Source organism: Rhinolophus sinicus, linkage group LG03 (assembly GCF_036562045.2).
Source record: "Rhinolophus sinicus isolate RSC01 linkage group LG03, ASM3656204v1, whole genome shotgun sequence".
In the NCBI taxonomy this organism is placed as follows: Eukaryota; Metazoa; Chordata; class Mammalia; order Chiroptera; family Rhinolophidae; genus Rhinolophus; species Rhinolophus sinicus.
In genome coordinates this window covers 117,575,155-117,590,158 of record NC_133753.1, presented here as the reverse complement: position 1 = coordinate 117,590,158, position 15,004 = coordinate 117,575,155, and the positions used below count along the sequence as shown (strand labels likewise).

Below are 15,004 nucleotides of genomic sequence, written 5' to 3'. Positions count from 1 at the left end.
ATCATGTGATTTCACTGATATGTGGTATATAAACCAAAAGCAACAAAAGAACAAGACAAACAAATGAGAAACAGAAACTCATAGACACAGACAATGGTTTGGTGGTTGCCAGAGGGTAAGGGGGGGTGGGGGATGGGGGGTGGGAGATGAGGGTAAGGGGGATCGAATATATGGTGATGGAAGGAGAACTGACTCTGGGTGATGAACACACAATTGGATTTATTGATGATGTAATACAGAATTGTACACCTGAAATCTATGTAATTTTACTAACAATTGTCACCCCAATAAATTTAATAAAATTAAAAAAAAATTATACAGTGTTATATGTCAGTTATATCTCAATAAAACTGGAAAAACAGAATAATGCGATATATCTTAGTCAGCTTGGGTTTCCATAAAAAAAAAAAAATGCTATAGCTGGATGGCTTATATAATAGATTTATTTTCTCACAGTTCTGCAGGTTAGGAAATCTAAGATCAAGAGGCTGAGAGAGAATCTTCACCTTACTTTCTGGTGTGTATTCTCTTCCTCGCTTGCGAATGGTTAACTTCCCACAGTGGCCTCACGTGGCCTTTCCTCTTCTCTCTCTGTCTCTCTGTCTCTTTCAATCTCTGTCTTTTTCTCTTTCACTCTCTTCCTTCTTGTAAGGCTACTAATGCTATTATGAAGCCCCTCCTCATGACCTCATCTAACCCTAATTACCTCCCAAAGGCCCCATCTCCAAATACCATCACATTGGGAGTTAGAGCTTCAACGTGTAAATCTGGGGGGGACACAACCTTCAGTTCATAACAGTATATATTTGAGGCCTTGTTGAGGCGTAGACCATGGCTCATGCACATTTGGTGAGAGAGAGGGGTAAAATGTGGAAGTAGCATGGCAGTTATATAGAATGGTAGCTTCGTTATGGGACCTGATTATTGTATCAAGGTCCACTGCTCAGATTGGCAGGGTGACTAAATCCTCATTCTTTAGAATAACACAGAACACTAGATTGTTTGCAGAGTTGGCTCATTCCTTTCCAGTGCCCAAATCAGGGACTACAACTGCATAATCTATTTGGCCATACACAGTAGATAACGTTGGTGGCCACTTTACACTCGTCAGGGCATGGCTTTAAATTTCTGAAGACCAGGGCATTCCTTAAGCAGAGAGGGTTACAACCTCTGCCAACTTCTCTGTCCTCTGATTTTATTAAAGCAAATAACATTTCCTGTCCCACCCTTACTTCATTGGGGGAAAAGTAATGACCCTGAAACTTCATAAAGGCCAGGGATCCCCAAGTATCTTCTAAGATTAATAGGACACATGAATGATTGAGTACGACTTTGGATTATCTTGGTGCTAGTAGGGTGTATTGGACTCTACTAAATGATGATGTTTTCCTTGGTTGTAGCTGAATAACCTTCCAGAGAAAGAGGCCGTTAAACTGTGCAGAGCGGCAATCAGGTTCTCTCTTCACTTGGTCCAGCAGTTTGAAGCTGAGAGATAAAATAAGATTGGGGAGAATGAGATGTCAGGCACAGGTACCCAGGTTTCAGGATAAGTGGAAACTCCTGAAAACTTGAGTGAAAGAAAGTAATTGGTTCAGCATTTCTTACACATGGGATGGGGCAGTTCAGGAGCTCTGGGCTAGGTGAGGTCTGTAAAGATGCAACCCTGAGATGGGAATGCATGAGGTGCTTGGTAACCCTCGGCATGCATGAACTACCAAATCTAAGACTTGAGTGAAACTAGGTTTGGGAAGCAAAAACAATTCAACACTGTCAATTTATAAGTGCAAGAAAAAAGTAAGGTATATAATCTAATAAAGGCTATATGGTGGATAGCTATTGTTTTTATTTTCCCAGGGGCACATCTCCTTTGTAGGAGAAATAGTCCACAGGCGTAGGCAACTTGATCCAAGTTGGGTCCATCATTATACTTCATCACCACCAGTTATTGACCCAAGCAGAACTACTGCTAATTTATATGGTATCTTTCTTTGTGTGCATTTGAAAATGATTTTGCTTCCTGAAAGCACTTTACTTCCATATATCAGAAAATTATCATTATATGCAGATTTTAGTAGAATAACTCTTTTTATTGCCACCTGCTAGAAAATCATAGTAATACTTACAGTTGATCCTTGAACAACTAGGGGATTAGTAGCACTAACCTCCCTCACACTCAAAATTCTGGGGTATATAACTTTAGACTCACAGTCCTTTGCATACTAGTAAAGAGCAAACTGTGACTAGAAAACAGTATTTTCTATCTGCAGTTGAGAACCTGCAGTTGGGAATCTGAGGTTTAGAATGCGAAAATACTGTTTATAATCTGCGGTGGTTGAATCCACATATATGAAATGTAAAGGGTCGACTGTATTTATTGAAAAAAATTTGAGCATAAGTGGACCCACACAGTTCAAATCCTTGTTATTCAAGGGTCAACTGTATACGAATGTATGACTTCTCTATAAGAATTGCACAACTGTAGTTGCAGCTTTGCACGTGATCCAACCATAGTGATTGGCTGAAGTGTGTGTCCATAACCTAAGCTACACCTATCAAAGTCCTCTTCCGGGAGCTTGCAGTGATGATCTCTTTCTTTTCTAGTTGCAAAGTTGTGAAGACATGAACCAGAAACCAAGGTTCAATTTTATGGAGCAACTGGCCTAAGAGAAGGAAGCCAATTTACAAAAAGGGGGTGGGATACAGGAACAGAAAGAAATAGTCCCAATGGTCCTAGAATTTCTGGTTTGAATCCTACCTGAAGATATTTTTATCCTAGCCATTCTATGGTCCAGCTATGAGACAATTTCCTTTGTTAATTTAAGCAAAAATCCAGTTTCTGTCATATAAATAAAAAGTAAAAAAAAAAAAAAAAGATTCAAGCATATCTTGACTTTGGAGATCAAGTAAAATAAATTGATTACAGTTGGAAAAGGGCATGAAGAAATGTTATGAGGTAATCTCACTTTATATTATAGTCATGTGTGGAATTATCTAATTGCTCTTGCTGAGACTATGTCTTGCTAAACTTAGTGACACATCTACTCCATAGTGTAAATCCTTGTCTGGAGTAGCCATTTAAGAAAATATTTGTTGAGGGGGCCCATATTCTTATTGAAGCCCTGTACATACATATGAGCTCAGACAATTAGTTCACAAACTCATCATAGAAAAAGTGCTACATACCTCACTGCTGAATATCACTATGGTCACCTTCGAAGTACTCCCCTTGGGAAGCTATGCACCAATGCCAGCACCTAGTCCACCCTTCAAACCAATTTTGGAACTCTTTTTCTGGATTGGCCATCAGAGTGATCATCGTATTACCCTTGATGTCCTGAATGTCATCAAAATGTCTTCCTTTCAAAATTTCCTTTATCTTTTGGTAAAGAAGTCATTGGGGACGAGATCAGGTGAATAGGGAGGGTGTTTCCATACAGTTTTTTTGTTTACTGGCTAAAAGTTCCCTCACTGACAGTGTTATGTGAGCTGGTGCATTGTCCTGATGCGAGAGCTATGAATTGTTGCTGAAAAGTTCAGGTAGTTTTCATATAACTTTTTCGCGCAGCCTTTTCAGCACTTCCAAATAGTAAACTTGGTTAACTGTCCAGTTGGCACAAATTCATAATGAATAATCACTCTGATATCAAAAAAATTCAGCAATATCGTTGCAACAAGTTCTGGAACTTAATTATCACACCTCATATGTAATAAATTTGGTTATTGTCTCCTGTTAAAATATATTTGTTGAATTAAATTAGTTTCAAAACATACAGAAATAGGCAACACTTCATTCATTCATTTCTTTGTCCTTTATTTGCTGAAAAGTTACTTTGCAATAGACATAGTTGTAATTATTCAGCATGCTACAATGACTATTTGTATTTAAACTTCCAGATCAATTGTTTTAGCCAATATGCATCCATAGTAGTTAGCCATCATGCCAGAAGCAATTGACACATAAAGAGGAGACATTCTACAGATACCTGGAGACCACCCTACAAAATGTATGAATCAACGTGGGGTTCTTTCTCCCAACTTGTATTCCCTAGATGTGGAACATTGGGTGTATCATTGAATCTCCTAAGGCCTTAATTTCTCATCTATAGTATAAAAACTATATAACTAGATATTCTGGCTGAAAAAGTAACAAAGCTTTTATTTTAATCTTTCAAACCAGTGTTTTGCAGAGTGTGGTCACTTTCCAGCAACTTAGAAAGTAGTTAAAATGCAAATTTCAGATCTCACCCCAGACATACTGGGTTGGACACCCTGAGGGTGGGGTCCAGCAATCTGTGGTTTAACAAGCTCTAATGCATGCCAAAGTTTGAGAACCACTGCCTAGACATATGCAATATTTAATAGTTACTATATGTGTGTACACACACACACACACACACACACACACGGAGAACTTTTCTAATTTTTTAATCTTTCTCTGTTGCGTTTCACTAACAATATTTTCTCTTTTAGACTTCCACATCCTTCCCTCCACTCTCCACAAAGCTGTCATTTCTCCTCTTCCTCCTCCTCCTCCTCCTCCTCCTCCTCCTCCTCCTCCTCCTTCTCTTCTTCGATCTCTTTCTCCTCCTCTTTCTCCTTTTCGAATATCTCTAGTAACTATTGCATTTTACAAACAAAAATATGTTCATGCAACAGAAAAAGAAAGAACACCAAAAGTCTCCATTAGGAATGATTTTATATTATTCATTTCATCCATTTTCTGAAAATTGATGAGTGTTGTTAGGGTAGTATATCAATAAGAGCCACTGCCAACAAAATGGGACAAAGTATTTTGGGAATATACTGGAGCTCTTTGTGAATTAAAAATTATGTCTGTGTCATAGCATTTCCTTAGGCAGTTTTTTAAGGATCAATTGCAATAAATTATATACATGTGCATGCACATGTGCACACTTGCACACACACACACACACACACACACACACACACACATATACAGGAATACCGATAAGTGCTTGTAACTAAAAAAAACAGCCAGTAGATGATTTCCTATAATTATCCATTTTTTTCCTGCTGCAAAACACAGAAAAATAATAAAGAGACAGAAATAATAAAATATTGGGTGCACAATTACTTCTATACCCAAGACCTTCCTTTTCTATTTAGAAATATGTTATTCTACGTTTATAAGTGATATGGTTTGAATATGTACCCATTTGCAGCTAGCATTATTATATAAACAAGTTTATGGATAGATTCATCAGAATCTTTATTGTGTCACTTTTTCTATTTGGTCCCCATACATGGCTTTAAAGTATCATATATGTTCAGCTGTGAGAGTTTAGGATGGGCCAAAGGAATGGATGATTTTTCCATAAGAGTAATAAAAAATAAGGAGTAAATAAACTTTATTGATACCCATATCAATAAATGATACCATTTCATTCTACCTCTTTCCCCTCAATATTTTTAACTCTCTTTGTAAAATTTTATTCCTTTAGGGTATTTTACCCATAGCTACTTAATGACTGGGAGACAGTAGTAGCAATCACTGCTGGGATCCTACTCGCTTTTCAGTTTGGGTTTGGAAACCAATTTTAACTTTTCCCCTTTCAGTTAACTACATATTGTAGTAAGATATGGATATAGATAGATGATAGCCCTTATTTAAGAGTAAATTGTGATGTGAGTATGGATGGTGTGTTTTAGAGTAATAATTATGATTCGGTTTTGAGCCAGAATAGTTTGGTTCATTAATAGCAATGGATATCATAGGAAAACAAATTGTTTTTAAATCTTTAGTGAATTAGCTTCAGAGTATCATGGAAATGTTCTTTTAAGATAATATTTTCAGTGGGAATAAAATACCACTTCCTTCCCTTTTCTCCAATATTCTTCCCTAAAATTATTATACTCTGAGTTTTGGGGTATTCTCTATTTATTTGCCTACTACTGAGAGTCAAAAATTCAAATCTAGAGGAGCACCCTTTCTCTTTTTTTTCCTCATATCATCTCCTACCATTTCTGACCATTATTCAGATGTGAAATAAGAGTATCATTAGAGATCAGGAATTTCCAGCGTGGCAGTTTGTATACCTGATATAATTAATTTTTACTGTTACATCTTTATAAAATAAAGAACCTGCAGCGCAAAATAACTTTAAAAAGGTCTATTCTCCCAATCTCAGAGAACTCAAGCATATTACTCATTTAACACTTCTAATTAGTTCTTCTCTATTCTCCTCTCGTTTGCTTACTGCACGCTGGTTCTTTTATTCTTTATTTTAATTCTCTTTCAGCAGCCTCTGTTTTTCACCTTTCTTCTAGTTCCACTGATTTTTCAATGCTGTTATTCTTTTGATATCACTTCTAAATTTCTATTTTCAATTCTCTTGTCTCTTCTTTCATATTCCAAATATGACTTCCACACATTTTGTCAGGATGAACTGTTCACAAAGAAGACAGTGATTGATGATGAGGGGCTTAAGGAACTGGGAAGAGGAGAGATGCCAAGATTTTCTTCATGTAATAGAAGCATGTTGGATAAGACATGGGGGGTGCAAGAATCAAGAAACAGAGAGCCCTGCTAAGGCATGACCAACGTGGAAAACTTATTAAAATAATGATTTGGAGTAGTGTGCACTGAAGAAAATAAAGTACACTAGCCTAGTCTGTCAGGTCAGTAGCTAATAGCTCATGGGTTTGCTACTGAGGAAATTAAAAGTTTAGCTAATGAGAATGGTAGCCACCTACTGAGAATGAAGCTGAAACCTTCCTATTAACTCCCTTTCCTACATCCTTTTGACACAACAGTCAGAAAGTTATTTCAAGCAAAAGACTTGAAATTAAGGCAAAAAAAGAAAAAAAAAGAAAAGAAACATGGAAAAAAAAGTTGGAGGTAAATTCTTATTCAGCTCGCTCAAGAGGCTATCCATCCAGACAGGGTATTTTCCCCCCTCTAGACAAAACATACATCAACATAGGTCAGGAAAAGTGGAAGGACGGTTTAAAAAAAAAAAGAAGAGAAAAAAAGGAGCTGTCCCAGATAAATGCAGCCAAGATGACTCAGTCTCCTGGGGGATTTTTGGTGTGGGGACTCCAAATTAATAAATCCTCTAGTAGCTTTGTGAAATCGGCAAGATTAGGCAACCTCTTTTAAGAACACTGCTTGATTCCACGACTCCACGGGGTGAGGGGTCGCTATTTATGCGCATCTCTTGTTTTCTGCAGAAGTAAGCGCACCTCTGTTTAACTCGTAGTCACTTGGAGAATAATTAGAGACCTTCTGGACATACTTTGGTCCAGGATAAATATTTAGGGTCGCTTTTCTGACCTTAAATCTAACTCCTGACCCGACTGTGGTTCTTTCTGAATTGATCAGAAAGCGTGGTGGGGATTCGGGTCTCTGCTTGCGGTGAAGCACAAGGAATTTAAGCTGTAATAGATTTGAGAAGACACATAACAGACTGCTGATCAGGGCATTTCGGGATCAAGACGAGGGGGTGGGCAGGACAGGAACTTGTCTCCCGGCTCCTGATGCCCAGGTGCTGTGGAAGAGATCCCGGAGGGAAGTGCCGCGGGAACTGCAGCTGCCAGCCCTAGGCACGGCACCCGGGAACCCCCTCCGCGGGCGGGGAGCGAGAGCGTCTGTGCGCGAGCGGCGGGCGGCGGCGGGAGGAGGCGCAGGCGCGCTGCTTGCGGGTCTGCAGCCCGGCGCCGAGCGCCGCGTCTCGGGGAGTTGATGGCAGCACCACAGTGCGGCCGCCCGGCGAAGCGCGGAGCGCAGCCACCCGCGGTTGCCCAGGGAGCGTCCAAGATGTGGAGGGATCCGGGCGGCAGCGGCCGCAGCAGCGCCAGGGTCGAGGGCGCGCAGCAGCCTCCCCTCGCCCGCCTGTGCTGACCTGCCTCGTTTGGCCCCAAAGAATGTCAGCCAAGTCCAAGGGGACCCCCTCCTCGTCCTCTCCTGCCGAGGGACCTCCGGCAGCCTCCAAAACCCAGGTGAAGGAGCAGATCAAGATCATCGTGGAGGATTTGGAATTAGTCCTGGGCGATCTGAAGGACGTGGCCAAGGAACTTAAGGAGGTGAGAGGCGCGGGGGTGGGGAAGGAGTTCGTCTCCCTTCGCCCCCTTGGGGTTCTCAGTCGGGGTTCACTGGGGACAGCCAGATTTCTAAACTCCTAGGAAACTATAGCCAGACGCCTGCAGACGGACTTTTCATTGCTCCGGTGACTCCTGAGAAGAGTTGTTTCACTTTTTTTTTTTTTAAATCAGGAAGAAATCAACTAGTGTTTTAATCGATGGACCTGGGATGGTGGGAGTGGTGAGCGCCCGCGTGTCTCTGTATCTGTGTGTGTGTGTGTAATGTCGGGGGAGGGGGAAAATGGGGGGTGTGTCAACAGAGGAAGAAAAGAGCAGCCGGGCTGGAGCGCGCAAGATGCTCGTCTCTAGCCCTCCTGCTCCCCCAGAGTCCTTTGGCAAGTCGATCATTGCCTGGCAGCCTCCCCAAGCTGGTGCTGAAGCGGGGCAAGGTTCCGGGCCCTGGGCCAGGCTGGGGAAGGCAGCGTGGGGGAAGCTCGGCTTCTCGGTTCCGTCTCTCCTCCCCGCTTTCTGAGCCCTGGTGGACGGAAGGCACTCGGGCTGCTGGCAGGAGAGCCCAGACTTGGGGATGTAGAAGGGGTCTGGGAGTTTCTCACTTTAGCAGTTCCTGAAGAATCTCCTGCTCTCCTTCGAATATCGCTCCCAGTAACTCCCCCCCCCCCGCCCCCGCCCACCTTTCCTTCCTCCCAGTGCGTAGCATTGAATCTGGGGAGCAGGGTGTGTGTGTGTGTGTGTGTGTGTGTGTGTGTGTGTGTGTGCGTGTGCGCTGTGCGTGCGCCAGGGTCTTGCCAGTAGCGTCCTGGCCATTGGGAACCGGGACTGTTTTGGTTCTTTCCTGCTCCCCTTCCGTTTCACCATTCCCCTTCTGCCCTCCCACACCCCCATCCTCGGAGATCCGGATAGAAAGAAACGGAGGCAGAATCAGGGCTGAGGATGCGTAACTCAGAAGGCAGCTCCAGGCGTGGGCGAAGACTCGTTTGCGAGGGGAAGGGTCTCCCGCGAGCCAGGCTGGCAGCTGGTGGAGTCTTGGAGCTGGTGGCAGAGTCCGAGCCCGCTGTTCTGCTATGGAGTGGGCGCCTGTTGCGGTTCCCAGCCAGGGAGTCCACACCCGCAGTTGCTGGAGAGCTAAGACTGTAACTTCTAAGGTGGTGGTGGCTGAGGCGGGAAGGGAAGGGGTGAGACTTAGTCTAAATACCAAATTGTAATCTTGTTTCTGAGGCCAAGTGGGAGGAAATTGAGGGTTGTTTGGATGTCTGGCCTCTAGAGATTAACCTCTATCCAATTTCCAATCCAAATATGAGGAGTCAGTGCCCCCGCCCTTTCTCTCCAGCTCTCCATTACCTCTGTGACCTGAACTCCACATTTGTTACCAAATGCAAGTCTATTAAAATGGCCCATTCATTGGCAGAATTCTGTTTGCCAGTGGCAAATGCCATTCCTGTAGGTTGCTCCACAGACAGAACATAATTACTTCTGAGGTTCTGAGATTAGAGATTGATATAGATGATAGATGTGAGGAAAAAACTTGTTCATATTTTCAGGGCTTCTCTAGGATCCTTGCTTCACAACTGGTTGACAGATGGCAAGGTTATGCATTGAAATTCAAGCCTAAAGATGCAGTTCATTTCTTTGTTATCCTTTCGTTTGACGTTTTTTGGCAGGCTGTGTTTTCATCTGAAACATTATGGCGTTGTAAAAAATGAACAAATTTGGGCATGTTCCTTTTGGCAGAATTGTGCTTTATAGTTGTTGAGGTTTCTAAGGTGGGGGATGTGGGAAACCTACATCAGCACAGTATAACATAATTGCTGTCTTAGCCAGGAGGCTGAGATTAAGAGAAAGGTAGTCAATCAAAATTCTGCATCTATGGGCACATCCTTCCTTATGATGTGTCACTCCACTCCCTACTTGAGACAGAATAAATGACAAGAAACTGCCCATGGTCCTGGTGCTGCTTTGCATCATTGTTCTGTAAACATTTGGAGACCAGGTAGATAGATCTATAGTGAAACTTTTAACCTCCCTGTGGCTCTTGGTTAGAATCACCAAGAAATCAACAAAGGAAAAAAAAGTGGGTAGTCCTGTGATGTCCCTTCCTTTCATGCTTTGTGTCTTCGTTTACCGGGAGATATTTAAGGGGGGGGGTAGTTTATAAAAGGAATGGACAAGCGTAGGTAATATCAACCTCGTAAATGAGAGAATCTGTCTTCTAGACAGATGCAGAGATAAAATTTTGCTTGATGCTTTGGAACCTTTGATTGGCTGCCAGGGCTTATTGGGGTAAAAATCTCACCCCTGAGAGTGAAATATACGCATGGTAAGTGATATGATGTGATTGTTAATACTTTTGTGAGGATACCATCCTCCTAGGTTTTCACAGAGTTATATTATCCTATGGCTGAATCTCAAAACAGTGGCTATTTATATAATATGAATGATAGTTATTCTGAGAACAACATATTTGTAGGACATATTTAACCTATGACATCTTGCAGTTGTCCAGCACTTATCTTTTTAAGATAATACTGCACATGTGACTGAACATGTCTTTGATGTAGTTTTGAATGGAGAAGTAACTGAAAACTTTGTAAATTACAAACCTTGTTGCTCTCTATACTTCTGATTTATAAAGATAAATGTCACTATAAATTCATCAATTGCTACATTCAATATTCTGGCAGTTTATCATTGCTATATATTAAATATAAACTGTTATATTTAGAATTCTAATTCCTTTATTGTCAATGTTATGCTTTTAGGCCTTAATGTGTTTTCATATAATTTAACTGAGAGCTCTTAATAACTTGAAACAGAAATTAGAAATTGAAGAGTGATTATGCCTAGATCACTATGTCAGTCACCATATGATACTTGTTTTTCTTTTCTGCTGTTTTTTCATTCTATCTAAAGTGCAATACATTATTCCTAATACTATACCCTTTCTAGTTGCATAAACTCTGTGACAACAATATTGGACTTTTGTTTGAGGTTATTTTGAAATTGTTTTTAGAAGTTTTCTGGACTTTAGTTATCTGAAAATTCAGTTAGTGGGGTAGATTTGACGTGATAGTAGCTACTTGAAATACTAATACTTGGTAACAAAACTCCATTGTTACATTGCGTGTCTTCTATGATTAGTTTTTTATTATTATTAATCATTTATAATTTGATTATATATTGGAAGAAGAGGAACAGGATTTTTGGAAAGTCTACGGGCAGTTTTCTTCTGCTGTCAGAATTTAATAAAACCTCAAGTAACTTGACTTTTCAGGAATAATAGGGAACTTTGGTCTTCTATATCATCATGGAAAAGCCCTAAGTATAAAAGTATAATTCAACATATTTATTCAGCACCTACTATGTGCTATATTACCATTTTATTGTTATGAAGATGTATACGTTACAGTCTCTGGTCTCATGAGCTCAGAAGTTTAGTTTGGGATGCATTTATCATGTCTTTGAGCATCAATAGTGTAAAAAGACATTACTGCTTTTATTGGCCACTCTCATTATGATCTAGAGTTGGGGAAAACAAGCAGAATTGAGAATAAAAGTGAATATTGTAGATTAATAAACCAATGCTTTCTGTATTCTTAGTAGTATGAAAAGCCTTTGGTGAAGAGAGCAGAAGCTTTAAAAAGATTGTAAGGTACGAATTTTAAGAAACTTATATTTTTTTCAGGTTGTTATTAACACAAATAGATCAATGCCATGTACAGGATACCCCAAGTGTTATAACTAAACATTGAAGAGTTTTAAGAAGATAAATTCTTTGGGGGAATTAAGACACAAAATGGAAGATGTTGGATCTTTCTTTGAGATGTAGATAATAGTTAAAAGAGGTAGATGGAGAAGGAATTACCAGGAAATAGCATTGGAATACAAAATCAATCCATGTTGCTTTTTTCTGCAGATTCACACACACACACACACACAATTAAATTGTGGTGAAACTCTAAAGTTTTAGGGATAAAATTAACTATTACTGGTTTTTAGGTGTGGGGTGATCCATTTTTAGAAATGTAGAAAAAAAGATCTATTGCTTTTTTAACATAATTCTCAAATAATCTGACATGTGTAGGTACCAATTTGCCTGTTTCATTTATGAAGATCTCACTGGTAAAGTGTTTTGCATCATGGGTTGGTGTTAATAATAGGCTCACAGATCTTGTTAATTAGAGAGTGATTGGAGCACATAATAAACAACCTTTTATTTGAAAACAAAGGTGAATTGTTTTAGATTGATTATAAGTTTGAACTTTTTTCACAGTGTTTCAATTTATGATTTTAAGTAACAAAGCTGCTCTATGGGTTTCTCTCTCTCTTTCTTTCTCTCTCTCTCTCTCTCTCTCACACACACACACACACACAGACACACACACACATTTTCTTTTTCTTTTTGCTAAGCGTTGTGAGTAGACATGACTCTCATGTAGGAACCAGGGAACCAATTAAGATGAATTGTTCTGTCAGTGCCCTGGGATCACTCAGTAATTGGACTTCATGGGTGGGAATGTGTGTCAGCATTGTGGCTGTGGATTGGAAAGCACCCATGATTTTTCTTATAATATGATAAACAGAAATAAATTAAACTTGTTTAATTTTGAAAAGTTTGAAAACCCATAGGAAACAATCCATTCAGGGGCTGATAAAAACAAAATTAACAATTGTCTTCTATGTATTTTTCTTTTTAAATATTTTTCTCTATTTTAATGGCTTATCTACTTGAAGTTCTGTAGTTTATTGCTCTAGGAAATCCTACCATATATTTTTTGGTTAATGAACCCGTGCATATAAAATCCATTACTAGAACCAATTATAGAGAATAATCTCTGGAGTATTTTCTGAGTTCTAAAGTTGTGAATGAATGAAATTTCACAGTTCATTCAAATGTAGCAATAACTGTACTTTTACCACCCTATTCAGCAGTCTACCTCCCAAACTGGAGTATATTTACCAAATGCCAAAATGCTTTTTAATTTTTCTTTTCTTGAGTATGATGGCTTGGCCTGTTACTGAGAACGCAGAATGGTTTTGAGAAAGTAAAGAGAACCAATGACCATCTTTCATTGTCTCTCCATTGCCAAAGCATTATACCATTCAAGACTCAGAGGATTTGCCAATAAGAAATTCAGGCAGCCTCAAAGTAACAAACATACGCTTTCATTATGATATTACACAGAGTATTTTCACTGCCCTAAACTCCCTCTGTACTCCACCTGTTCATCCCTCTTCCAAACCCAGCCCAAAGGTACTAATTTTTTAAAGAATAAATTTCATTTTTTTAAATTTCAAAAGTAATACAGTATATGAATACTATAGAAAGTTTAGAAAAAATCTGAAAATTATAAAAGAGAAGTTAAAATTATCCTTAATGCCACATAGAAATATATATGTTGAACAACACTTGTATTTTCTTTCAGTCTTTTTGTATGAATATGTTTAACATAGATAAAGTCATATAAAATTATGAAATTATGTACAATGGTGTTTTTTGCTTTCTTGAAGTATTAGATCATAAGCATTATATAGATCTGTGAAGTTACTGTATAGTTCCCATAAACTTGAACTTTCTATTTATTTCCATATTTTTGTGGTCACTAAATATTAAATATCACTAAAAAGTAGAGTTTTGGCAATAAAATGGCTAACACAGATTTTACTCTGCCTGGTATTCTAAGTGCACGTATATATATTTTAATCTTCTAATTCTCAAAGTAGACATATGAGAAAGGTCCTATTGTTACTCTATTTTAGAGATAAGAAAACGAAGGCTAGAGATGTTGAGTCACTTGCCCAAGGTCACTTGACTTGTAAGTGGAGAACTAATGCTTCAATTCTAGGCTCTTTAGTGCTAGAGCCCAGGCACTTAAGCACTAAACTCGATGGTTTTACCTTCTTCTTTTTTTTTTTTTTTTAAATTTTATCAGAAGTCAAGGATGTGGAAGTTTCTTCAATCCATATTGCCAAAGTGCCTTCCAGGGAGTTTTCACAAATATTTAGTTCCAGTTGTACTATATGTATGGATACTGTTTCTTAAATTTCATGAGAAGCTAATACTTGTAAATCTTTTAATTTAAATCTTGTATAGTTTATTATTTTTTTTGTGATAATAGTCATCATTTTTGTGGGTTACACTCATTTTCAGGGACCAGCATTGAGGCAAAATTAATAGTTAGTTAATTAGACCTTATAATTTGCATCTTCCAAATAAATAGGTGCTGTAATGAATTACTTTTGACCTATTGTGTATTCAACAAAATGTTAATGAGACTATTACATAGCTGTTCAATATTATGACTTAGAAAATAAAGACACAGCTAATATGGGTGCTTGCTGGTATGTAGCATTGTGTGCAGTTGTTTCAAATGAATTTAAAGGAATATGGGAAACTTGTTTTCCTTTGTTGTTATCAAATTGCCTTAGAAGGGATGTACTATCCTTAAGTTTTCTGAGATATTTCGGATTTGTCAGTTGTCTTGGTTTCTGCTATGGCTGATGAATAGAGAAGTAGAGAAGCTTGTTGAATTCTTTACCAGGTACAAAATTATTGAGCTGGCTAACCATGTCCTATATATTTTTTATAATTAGATTTTTCGTGTACATTTTAGTGCCATTGGTTGTAAGCTACCCCTTCCTCCCCTCACATAAAGGAAACAAGAAATGATCTTATTTTAAAATCTTGTTTGTTTGTTTGTTTCTCCCAGTGTAGTGTGGATAGAAATGTTTTCATTATATTGAAAATTAGTTGATTAGGCGAAATACTCTAAATCAAGATTTCCCAGAGGGTCTGGGAAACCAAAGCCAGCACTACTTCAGCTCGAAATAAGAGCCAGAAAGTAACATTGATTCATGAGAAAATAGACATAGCTAAATAATGTCCAAATCAAAGTAGGTTCACAAGTTGGCCCATCAACTCAGGATAGATGTTGTTTTTTATGATGTC

General features: G+C 39.0%; 1 protein-coding gene across 2 annotated transcripts in view; it reads left to right on the top strand.

Moving 5' to 3' along the window:
- The first annotated feature begins 7,137 nt into the window (after positions 1–7,137).
- PRR16 (proline rich 16) overlaps positions 7,138–15,004 on the top strand; it is a 278,138-nt gene continuing 270,271 nt past the window's right edge. The window contains exon 1 of one of the 2 annotated variants that reach the window (XM_074328567.1): positions 7,138–8,043. In XM_074328567.1, the coding sequence (XP_074184668.1) occupies positions 7,885–8,043 (159 nt within the window). In that variant the 5' untranslated portion in view covers positions 7,138–7,884. The remainder of the gene's footprint in view (positions 8,044–15,004) is intronic. The other variant, XR_012494958.1, reaches the window with a different exon arrangement.